Source organism: Onychomys torridus, chromosome 1, assembly GCF_903995425.1.
Source record: "Onychomys torridus chromosome 1, mOncTor1.1, whole genome shotgun sequence".
NCBI classification, from domain to species: Eukaryota; Metazoa; Chordata; class Mammalia; order Rodentia; family Cricetidae; genus Onychomys; species Onychomys torridus.
The window spans coordinates 2,960,841-2,972,620 of NC_050443.1; the positions used below are offsets into that span (position 1 = coordinate 2,960,841).

The 11,780-nt window shown below is 49.7% G+C and overlaps 1 protein-coding gene across 2 annotated transcripts; it reads right to left on the reverse strand.

Moving 5' to 3' along the window:
• Window positions 1-7,859: 7,859 nt before the first annotated feature.
• On the reverse strand, window positions 7,860-11,765 carry Tmem86b (transmembrane protein 86B). 2 transcript variants are annotated; one of them, XM_036184274.1, is made up of 4 exons: window positions 11,211-11,765; window positions 10,118-10,221; window positions 9,452-9,698; window positions 7,860-8,552 (listed from the first exon to the last, which is right to left on the reverse strand). In XM_036184274.1, the coding sequence occupies exons 2-4, from the start codon at window positions 10,166-10,168 to the stop codon at window positions 8,170-8,172; spliced, it is 681 nt and encodes a 226-aa protein (XP_036040167.1). In that variant the 5' UTR covers window positions 10,169-10,221; window positions 11,211-11,765; the 3' UTR covers window positions 7,860-8,169. The 2 variants fall into 2 exon arrangements, with proteins under 2 accessions (XP_036040167.1, XP_036040162.1); XM_036184269.1 differs by lacking the exon at window positions 11,211-11,765 and having other exon boundaries at window positions 10,118-10,812.
• Window positions 11,766-11,780: the final 15 nt, after the last annotated feature.

An 11,780-nucleotide genomic window follows, 5' to 3' on the forward strand; every position in this document is an offset into this window, starting at 1 on the left:
TGCAAGCTTCTGGCTCGGTCTTCTAAGTAGCTAGGATGACTGGCCTCTCCCACCAGGTCCAATACTATCTATGCTTCTGATGTCACCCCCATTTCTCCTCACCATGCAAGCAAAAGTGAATCTGGGGCGCTCAATGTTGTTAAACATCCCAGCGGTGAAGACACTGAAACATTAGTACCTAGTCCAATTGCCATCAGAGAGGCTTCCTCCAGCCACTGATGCAAACAGATGCAGAGACCACAGCCAAACACTGGGCGGGCGGACCTGGGGGAATCCTGCAGAAGAGGGTAAGAATTACAGGAGCCAGAGGAGTCAAGGATGCCACGAGAAACCCCACAGAATAAACTAAGCAGGGCTCACAGAGACTGAACCAACAACCAGGGAGCCTGCATGGGACTGACCTAGGCCCTCTGCACATGTTACAGTTGTGTGGCTTGGTCTTCTTGTGGGACTCTGTGCAGTGGGAGCAGGGGCTGTCCTTGATTCTTGTGCTGGCTTTTGGGACTCTGCTCCCCATACTGGATTGTGTCATCCAGCCTTCAACTTGATATGCCATGCTTGGTTGATACCTACGGGAGGCCTGCCCTTCTCTGAGTAGATAAGGAGAGTGGATGGGAGTGGGGCATAGAGGAGGTGGGGGGAGGGACTGGAAGGAGAAGGAGGAGGGGAAACAGCAGTCAGGTTATAAAATAAACAAACAAATAAGACATTTAAAGCCAGGTATGGTAGCACACCCCTGCCATCCACCCCAGCATTTGGGAGGTACAGGCAGGAAGGCCAGGAGTTGAAGACCAGCCTCAGCTAACATAGCAAGTTTGAGGTCAGTCTGGGATATGTAAAACTTGGTCCAATAGTGGCTATCACGGAAGACCACAGCTGGACACAATGCAAAGCCTCAATGGATAAATCTGCAGCACAGCTCCTGCATCTAGTTCAGGGAAAGTCATGGAGAGGGGGCGGAAAGACTGTAAGTAGCCAGAATACCAGGAAGTCTGCTGCAAGACACACTCAAAGAAATGGGGGACACCTCATGTGATCTCACCCCTAGACAAAGAACTATAGGCAACTAATGACTCCTGGGAGAAAGAGAAAGAGCCCCTTACTGGTTCTTCCATATAAAATGGTCAACCCTGAAACCATATACACAAAAAGACTCAGCAGATTATGTTTATATATTTGTGCATATGTATACATATAACAATGTATATAACACTACTAATCAACGAAAAAGAGTCTATCAATTTGAGAGTGAGGCGATGAAAAGGGCAAAGTGATGTACTTCTATTAGAATTGGAAATGTATTTTAAAAAGTACTGGTTGTGTGTGTATATGTGTGTGCGTGCGTGCATGCGTGCGTGCATGCGTGCGCGCGCTTGTCAAGGCACAGCTTTGGAAGTCAGGGGATTAATTTGTAGAAGTAGTTCTGCTGATTCACCTTCATGTGGCTTGCATGGATCGAGCTCAGATGACTGCCACAGCTGAGCAGCAAGCCCTTTACTCACTGTTAGTTTAATGTTTGTATTTTGTGGGTCTTGAGGTGTAGCGCTGCTAGCTTGGAGTTCTGTGTGTAGAACAGGCTGACCTTGAACTCGCTGGCAATCTTCCTGTCTCTGCCTCTTGAGGGCTGAGGTTACAGGCATGCACAACCATATAGAGCTATTCTACTTATTGTTGCTTCCCCGTTTCCTCCCTCCCCCCTCCCTTCCCCCTCCCTCCCTTCCTCCCTTCCCCCTCCCTCCCTTCCTCTCTTCCCCCTCCCTCCCTTCCTCCCTCCCCATCCCTCCCCCTCCTTCCCTTCCCCCTTCCTTCCTTCCTTTCTTCCTTTTCTCATTTCTTTTTTCTTTTCCTTGTGACAGGATCCTCTACAGTTCAGGCTGGCCTTGAACTCACAATGTAGTTTAGTTGGCAGAGTGCTTGGCACCAAGCTGTGGGTTTGACTCCTAGTACTACATAAACTGGGAACCATAATGTCTGTAATCTCAGTAACTGGGAAGTACAGAGGGAGAATAAAGTTCAACATCATCTTCAGCTATATATCAAGTTCAAAGGTGGCCTGGGATACTAAAGATATACACACACACGCATGTGCACACATGTACACTCCGTGCGTGCACACATACTCACAGGAGGGAGAGTGGGGGGAGGGAGGAAGGGACGGAGGGAGGGAGGGAGGGAGGACAGACACTTTTGGGTTAGCCAGCAAGAACATGGGAACAAATGTGTGAGAGGCAAGCCCATAGGTAAAAAATTGTAAGAACAATATTAGAAAAAAACAATGTCCAGTGAGCATGCCAACAGACGCTCGGCATCTTCAACCATGAAAGGAACAGAATCAAAACCACACTGAATAGGGGCTGTAGAGATGGCTCAGTGGTTACGAGCACTGGCTGCTCTTCCAGAGGACCCAGGTTTGATCCCTAGCACATTTAGACACATAAAATAAACCAATCTTTAAAAAAAAAAAAAAAAACCACTGTAGTATATCCACACATCCATTAGGATTATCTGTTAGCTACTTTTTCCATCCCTTTTTCAAAATAGCTGTCAGAAGCAATTTAAGAGAAGCCAGGTATGGATGGTGAATGCCTATACGCCCAATATGCAGGAGGTGGAGGCAGGAAGGTTAGAAGTTCAAGGTCATCTTCCACTATTCCATTACACAGTAAGTTTGAGACCAGCCTGGGTTACATGAGACCCCATCGCAAAATGACAGGGGGAAGAGAGAGAAAGTTGAAAGGAAAGGAGGGAGGGAGGGGGAGGGAGGGAGGAGGGAGAAGGGAGGGAGGGGGGAGGGAGGGGGGAGGGAGGGGGGAGGGAGGGGGAGGGAGGGAGGAGGGAGAAGGGAGGGAGGAGGGAGGAGGAGGGAGGGGGAGGGAGGGGGAGGGAGGGGGGAGGGAGGGGGGAGGGAGGAGGGAGGGGGGTCCAGCCCTACCTCCACCAGCAAGACCCAACACCCTGCTCCCCAAAACAGTGTCACCATTTGAGGGCATTTAAAAACATGATCCTGTGAGGAACATTTCACATTCAAACCAACCATAACAACTAATATTTTTTAAAAAATACACAGATGGCCTGGACAGTAGTGGGAGCACGCCTGTAATCCCAGAACTCGGGAGGCAGAGGCAGGCGGATCTCTGTGAGTTTGAGGCCAGCCTGGGCTACAGAGCGAGATCCAGGAAAGGCGCAAAGCTACACAGAGAAACCCTGTCTCGGGAAAAACAAACAAACAAACAAACAAACAACAAACAAAACACAGATGGAGGAGCTGGAGAGATAGTTAAGAGTGTGTGCTGATTTTGTTTTGTTTTTTTGTTTGCTCTTTTTGGAGGCAGGGTCTTGGATAGTGCACTTGCGCGCGCACACACACACACTCACACGAACGTGAGGAAAAACAAAAAACGCGCAGGTAAGTTAGTGAGACTTTGGGAAACGGGCACCCTACACACTGGTAGAAACACAAAGTGGTGGGGGCTCATATGACAGCTCCTCAAGGAATTAAAATTGGTCTAGCAGGCAGGGGAGGGTCAACGGTAAGTCACCTGCTGTGCAAGCATGGAAGACCCGAATCCCATCTCCAGCACCCACTAAAAGCAGCTGGTACACACAGGGGTATACACACATCTGTAATCCCAGCTCTGGGGTGGTAGAGACAGAATTCTGGGGCTTGCTGGCTAGCCGGTCTCAACCACGAGTTCTATGTTCAATGAGAGATGGGGGATGAGCCTAAGAGACAGCTCAGTGGTTAAAGAACACCCACTGCTCTTGCAGGAGACTGGGGTCCTGGTCACTCCAACCACAGTGGCCCACACATGCCTTAACTCCAGTTCTGGGAAATCCCATGCCTTCTTCTGACTTCTGCTGGCACATGTATGAAATTGTCAAATAATACATAAAAGAAAAAAAAATCTTATTTTGTCAAAAATGTATTTTAAAAAAAAGTACCTAGAATAGTCGAAGTTACAGAGGTAGAAAAGAGGAATGGGATACTATTTAACGGTTATAGAATTTCAGTTTTTAACTGGTTACAAGCTCTTACCTGTAACCCTAGCACTCGGGAAGCTGAGGCAGAGAACTGCTGTCAGCTTGACCTACATGGACTACACAGTGAATCTGAGATCAGCCTAGACGAGAGAGTGAGATCCAGTCTTAAGTACGAAACAGGTGGAGAGGTAAAGCACTTGCAACATATGTATGAGAGCCAGAGTTCAGATCCCCAGAATCCACAGAAAAGATGAATTCTGGTGGTTTGGCAGCTTGACTGTAATCCCAACAGGCAAGAAGCAGACAGAGACATGTTGCATCTGGAACAAGCTGACTAGCCAGAGGAGACAGAAGTTCAGCAAGAGATCCCACCTCAATAAATCAGGCTGACAATGATTGAGGAAGACACTTGATGCCTAGGCCCCTGGACCTCTGGTAGGAGTACAAAGGTCTTTGAACTCATAGATAGGACCGGAGAAACCAGGAATGTTAAACATGCAGGGCTGGAGAGGTGGCTCAGTGGTTAAGAGCACTGACTGTTCTGCTAGAGGACCCAGGTTCAATTCCCAGCACCTACGTGGCAGCTCACAGCTGTTGTAACTCTAGTTCTTCCAGAGGACCTGAGTTCAATTCCCAGCAACCACATGGTGGCTCACAACCATCTGTAATGAGATCTGGTGCCCTCTTCTGGCCTACAGGGACACATGCAGACAGAACACTCGAAAGAAAAGAAAAAAGAAAGAAAAAGAAGGAAAGACAAAACAAAACAAAAAACATGCAGGATTGTCTTTTCAAGGAAAGATGTGCCGGGCGGTGGTGGCACACGCCTGTAATCCCAGCACTCGGGAGGCAGAGACAGGTGGATCTCTGTGAGTTCGAGGCCAGCCTGGTCTACAGAGCTAGTCCAGGACAGGCTCCAAAGCTACAGAGAAACCCTATCTTGAAAAAACAAACAAAAAACAACAATAACAAAACAAAAAAACAAAAAAAAACAAGGAAAAGATGTATAACCTGTTTTCTGCCCAGAAGGCTGGGAACAGAGGTGGCTAATAGCTTAGGTGATCCTTGGTCTATCTGTAGGGCCAAACCATACCAAACTCCCTCAAGCTGACAGGAGGCAGCCAGGGGCTCCCCCAAGCTCCCACAGCCAGGATCAGGTCACTAACAGCCCAGATGACCTCTACACTATCTGCATGACCTGGACCATATCAGATCTTCCCCTAGGCCTTTGATACATGTAGCCTATCTCTAGAAGCCATCTTCATGGAAGAAATATGTACTTTGAGTTTCAAGGTAATTATGCTCCTTGCACACAGAGGTTTGTGTTACACCAGAAACTCTACTTAAATACCTGAAATAAACTGCCTGGGGTCAGGTTCTAGAAGTTTGAACCAACACCAGCAACTGAGCTGAACTGGATTTCCTTCTTGTTTCTTGTGGATCATTATTCTGCTGGCCAGTGTTTGTAGAGCCCCTCACAGGCCTCAAGCATGCAGCATACACATCACTCACATCTAGACATGTGAACACATACGCACATGCATGCACCACACAAGCATACTCCTAAAAAGGTGAAATAAACCACTTACTACCAATCCTAATAAACTGAGTTCCACATAGTGGGAGGGAAGAACACACTCCTGCAGTTGTCCTTCGATCCCGACTTGAGATCAAATATGCTGTGCAACCCTAAATACGCTACAGAGTCAAGAATGAGCTGAGCTTTTTGATCCTCCCATCTCCACCTCCCCAGTGCTAAGGTCATGTTTGCACTATCATGCCAAGTTTATATACACTGGAGACTGCAACTCTGACCTACATCCCAGCCCAATTTCAGTTTTTTGAAAGAGGGTCTAACAAAGCATCCCAGGCTGCCCTGGAACTCATGAAAGCCAGGCTGGTCCCCTAATGCTGGCCCCCTTGCTTCAGCCTCTCAAGGGATGTATTCATCACACAAGTATTCATCACACACAGCAGCTTTTGTGTAGTTATCTGTTGTAATGAGTCATAACTCTTCCCCTGAGCTCCTGAAGGGGTGTCATGGATGTAGAAGTCATGCTTCTGCTATCATGGTCACTAAAGGTACACTATGAAGTAAGTAGCGGAATCAGGGGTTGAACCTCATGTATTCTGACACAGAACAGGAAGCCCAGACACGGGAAGTGGCTTGCCAAGGTCACACTGCTGATGAGGGCCAATCCCTACTCTATACCCTTCTATTGTGACCTGTCCTCTCCAAGGTCCCTCGATCACTTCTCTGAACAGTGGGTTGTGTTCCCTAAAAAGCTGTCTTGCTAGCCGGGCAGTGGTGGCGCACACCTTTAATCTCAGCACTCAGGAGGCAGAGCCAAGCGGATCTCTCGGAGTTCAAGGCCAGCCTGGGCTACAGAGCGAGATCCAGGACAGGCACCAAAACTACCCTGTCTCAAAAAAAACAAAAAAACAAAAAACTGCCTTGCAGAGGATGCAGCTCACTTGTGGAGTGCTCGCCTAGCATGCACAAAGCCCTGGATGCCATCCCAACATTGCACAAACGCACACATAAGTCATTCCAGCATCTAAGAGACAGAGGCAGGAGCACCAGAGTTTAAGGCCATCTTCAGCTACACAATGAGTTCAAAGACTGCCTGGGCTAGCAGACACTGAGTCAGAAGGGGTAGGGGTGTGGGTGGAGCAGGTAAATAGACAGGTTGGTAAAGTGCTTGCTATATAAACATGAGGACCTGGGTTTATAATCCCACTGGTGGAGACAGGGGGACCTCTTGGGCTCAATGACCACCCAGCCCATCTTCATCAGTGGGATTACAAATACATGAACATACTTCCTGATCAGGCACCAGGCCTGAATCACAGGGATTAATCAAGACATTTGCTGAAGCAGGTACTGAGGCAGGATAGTGAAGTTAGGGTTACATGATAGAATCCTGTCTGAAAAAGCCATGTTTAAGGGCTAGCGCATCAAATGACTCAACAGTCCAGAGTGCTTGTTATGGGTTGATTTTTGAGTCCAAGGCCAACCTGGGTTACAAAGTGAGAAAAGAAAAGAAGAAAAAGAGAGAAAATAAAAGAGAAAGAAAAAGTTTGGGGTGGAGATGACTCATTAAGAATGCATACTTCTCAAATTGAGACAGCACTAAGCTCATCCCCCTGCATCAAGGCCATGCTTTGTTGACTCCCATGGAAGACCTTCTTACCCTTTCTGAAGAGTGGATGGGAGGGGGGGTAAGGAGGGATGGGGGAAGGAACAGGAGGAGAGGAGGGAGGGGAAACTATGGTTGCTAAGTAAAACAAATTTTAAAAATTAATAATTAAAAGACAAAAAAAAGAATGTAAACTTCTCTTGCAAAGGTCCCAGAACCCTCACCAGGCAGCTCACAACTTCCTGGAATGCCTGGAATGCAGATCCAGGGGACCTGACTCCTCTGGCCTCCTCAGGTCTCTTCACTCCTGCAGACACACCTAACACACTGACACAAGTATGCACAGTTCAATGTGTGTGTGTGTGTGTGTGTGTGTGTGTGTGTACACTTAAAGAGTACTTGCTTTGCAATCAAAGGGATAGGAGTTCAAACCCCTAAACACAAGTCTATAGCTCCAGCTCTAAGGGCACACACGATTACCAGGGTTTGTTGGCTTCTGGCCTAGCTAAGAAACGGCAAGCCACAGGTTCAGGGAGAGATCCTGCCTCAAACAAGTGGACAGTGAGATGACACCAGACGTCCTCTTCTGACTTCAGTGGGAGCAGTCAGGTATGCACATCTGCACACACGTGTGTACCCACTCACACCCAAGTAATCTCCAACAGGAAAAACAGGTCATGCTTGCTGTGATGAACGGTCATCCCCACACGTTCCTCCCAAAGAACGGCGACACCGATGTTCCAACACTCGTTTTACTTGAGCAGCTGGGGTCATATTTGGGGCAGCGTGGAGGGGCAGCTGGATAGGGAGGGCTGACTGGGAGAAGGAAACAGGCATGGGGAGAAGATGTAGGCTGGGTTGGGGGGTCTGGAATCCTCAATCAGAAGCCAGGGAAGGCAGCTTGATCTCAATGGTAGATTTGAAATTCTGCCAACAGTATGCAGATGTTTCGAGATGGTCAAGTATCTGCAGGCACATGACCGGAAGCATCCACTTGCCAGGCTGGGTCCTTATGGGAGAGGGGCCACCAGGCTGTCTGGGTCCTGCATTAGTGGGTTTTGAGCTCTGGGTTCCCGAGGGCTGACAGGGTGATAAGGAGCTGGGCTGCATAGTAGGTGCTCATGGTCATTAGGCGGGCAAAAGGTAAGGAGCTGACAAAAGTGTTCCAGGCCAGCACACCGTCGGAGATTGTGAAGAGCACACCACCCCAGCCAGCACTCCCACCCCAGACAAGGCTGCGCCACAGCATGGAGCTCAGGAGCAGCCCATAGGCCAACACGGGAAGGACCATGTCCAGCTCAAGATGCGGCAGGATGGAGCTGTAGTATATGAGCGAGGCCAGGATGATGTACAGCAGCAATCCGGGCTGCAGCGGGGACAGGCCAAAAGCCCAGAGGTAGAATAAATGTGCAGCAGAGAAGGCAGCCATGCCTGAGGGAGAGAGGTATGAGCACCCAGTGAGGCAGGGTGGGCGCCCAGTGAGGCGGGAGTTGGCCTCCTGCTTCTCACTGTTGTCTTGGCCACCACCAGACCTAAAGGAACAATGTCCCCAAAGCACCAGCTCCACCCGCATCATGGCCATGGCACTATCATATCTACTGAGATCATAACACCCCTTTTCCTGGTGGGTCTCCACTTCCTTTCCATCCTTGGGTGTTCTATCAGTTCCCAGAGCAATGGGAATGACCTTCAAATTCATACTGTCATGTGCTTGCTCTGTCCAAGCCCATCAACTCCAAATTGTGTTTTGGGAAGCCCTACACCCTGTTTTAGCAACCACTCTATTCCAGCCACACTGGTCCATTCGGGAAGTAACTCACATGCTATTACCCCAGGTCCTTTCACATACTGTTCCCATGCCCAGGATGGCCACTTTCCCTACATGCACACACATCCTCGAAGAAGATGCCTCAATACCAAGTGTGGTAGGGAAATTTCTGTACATTCCTGTAAACCTGGCACTTGAGAAAGCTAAGGCAGAAGGATCCACTGTTTCAGGCCATTCAGACCAGCCTGGACTATAGATGTCTTAAGAACAGCATCCTGCCATCCTCACCTGCCTCAGTTAGGTTGCACTTTACTTTTTCCTACACTATCCCTTCCAACCAGGTAATCCATCCCACACCTTTCAACCAACTAGGCTGACCCCGAGCCCTGGATGAACTGAGAGCTGCCCGCCACTCATCACTGCCTCCTGGTGTCTCAGGATCATAGCCTACTTCAGCCCAGTGGATTCTAGGGGAAGATGTTCCTTGTAACCCAAAGTTGTGTCCCAGAACTGACTCAACCCCACCAGAGCCCTAGATGTATTGTCATAGGTCCCTGCTCACCATAAAGGAAAGCTTCAGGCCAGATGAGGCAGGCATCTCCCACAGCAGAACACACAAGAGCTCCCTGGAGGAGCCACGAGTAGCTTCCACCAGGGGCCACAGCCCACAGGAACACAACCAGGCAGAGGATGGGCAGGCACTTGACCAGGGCACTGAGCCAGGAAGGCTGGTCCTCAGGAATCCAGAGAAGGAAGTAGATTGAGCAGGTAAGGATGAAAGGGGCCAGCCACCTGCGGACCTGTGGGTGCTTCAGGAGACGGAAGCTGCTCAGCCTCCCACACTGAGCCCAGTCCTCAGGTAGGGGTCACAGCAAGGATGGTGGGAAATGCCTGTCATTCCAGTACTTAAGAGATGGAAACAGGAGGACATTGGGCTCAAGACCAGTCTAGGATACACAGTGAGGGCCTATTTTAATACCTGTCCCTCATACCACCCTCCTGCCAGGACCCAAGGTGTGTCCAGGTTGGACTTTAGGGACCACAATCTTTAGTCGCTTTGGTATTTTTTTGTCACTCATGTCTCCTGCAAGGACAAAACCACAGTACCTTAGAACCCAGACTCCTGGAGGACAGGGGATCCCGATCAACTCACCACACACAGAATCACAGGCCCTAGGATTGCCCACGTTCCCAGGCTGGAACCCACCCCCACCTCACAGGTTCTCACTTGGTCTGAGAAGAGTGTCTTCAGGGGCAGCCCTTCTTTTCTAGCATCCATGTTGAGTGGTGTCTATTTAGGAACCAGTGGCTTCAGAGGGCAGAGGGGAAGCCCTGTAAGGTTACACATTAATCCAAGTGTCCTATGGACTCTGGAACTGATAAAAGGGCTCACCCAAGGTCTGTTCTTGTCTGGTACTTGCTGATAAAGTGCCCATCAGGACTCAAAGGTCCCTCCACCCTTCACTGGCCCTCCCCCAGCACCTAGAAACCTGGCTACCTCCTCCTCTTATAGGCCAGCAAAGGTGAGCCCCCCAAGTGGACCTCCCATTGTCTTGTGCCCAGCCAATCAGAAGGGACAGTGCAGAATTCCACAGAGGGTACCTACCCCCACAACCGCCCCTGAAGAACAGGAGACAGCAAAGACTCCCGAGAAGGGCCCGTCACAAGCACGGCGGACTAAGTCCTGCCTTGTGCTTGATGTCGCTAACGTATCTCCTAGGATGGTCACTCCACTGCACACTCACTGTCCTGCAGCATCCCATGTAGAACACAGGTGCCTACTGGGTGACAAGCGCCCAGCTTGCTATCAGGTCCCTTAATAGGAATACTTTATTGTGCGTCTACTTTCAAGGCAGCTCCCTGCCACCTATCCCACCTTTTTGTTCTGTTTTGGTTTGGTTTTATTTTTGTTTTTTAAGACAAGGTTTCTCTGTGTAGCGCTGTCTGTCCTGGAACTCACTTTGTAGACGAGATTACAACTCATGTAGGTCTGCCTGCCTCTGCCTCCTGAGTGCTGGGACTAAAGGCATGCACCACCATGCCCAGCGCTTCCTATCCCCTTAATGGCTGGAAGCCCAGCTCCAAGGGCCAGGGACCTCTTGTTCTTCCTTGCAGGTCTCAGCTAGAGGACAGAGGAAGGGGGGCTGTGAGCTGACTCAGCACAGCTCCTATCCTGATCTGCATTACAAAACTGGGCCAAGGGGGTACCCATCAGGATGAGGATCCCAAAGTGCTAACTCAACAAGACCTGATGTTCTGCCTGGTAAGCATAAGCACTCCCCTACCCCCCACCCCCACCACACCCTCCCACACACACTCACCAGTGGAGTCCCAAGAGAATGCAGTTCTCTCTAGGCCATGTGGAGCAGATTAACCCAACCCTGAGTCCCAGAACTCAAGGTCTGACACCAGAAATCTTCAGCTGTCTTCCTTTATTTATATTTGCAGTATGAAACACAAGCTCTGCACACATACTTGCACACTCACACCAGCCTGGGGAAGGAGCTGGGACAAGGCCACTTGGCAGCAGTGCTGGGACCCTCAGGGCATTGGGCACCCAGAATCCCCGGTTCTGGGCCTTTGGGGGTGTTGCAGGGAAGCCCTGCTCCCCAGGGCCAGGGGCCAGATGCCTGGTCGAAGTGCAAGGTCTGAACAAACGCATGGCCATACGGGCCTAATGCCCTCTGTTACACCCCAAGGTGGTCCTGAGTGAAAGGCTGGGTGTAAGCATCTGCACCAGAGCACGGGTCAACAGCCTCAACCCCAGCGCCAGTCCCCGCTGGGACAGACGGGAAGGTTGTGCTTCAGAGCTGCTGACCCAGTTATTGTCCTGGCTTCCTTTCTTACTCCTCCTTCAATATATATGTATATATATAATATATAATATACGT

Excerpts from the sequence above, each read along its gene's own strand:
- Tmem86b (XM_036184274.1), bottom strand. The coding sequence starts at position 10,168 with ATGGATGCTAGAAAAGAAGGGCTGCCCCTGAAGACACTCTTCTCAGAC. Across the intron at positions 9,699-10,117 it reads AGACACTCTTCTCAGACCAA|CACCCACAGGTCCGCAGGTG; the intron begins GTGAGAACCTGT and ends CGTCTCCTGAAG. Across the intron at positions 8,553-9,451 it reads GCCTGAAGCTTTCCTTTATG|GCATGGCTGCCTTCTCTGCT; the intron begins GTGAGCAGGGAC and ends TCTCTCCCTCAG.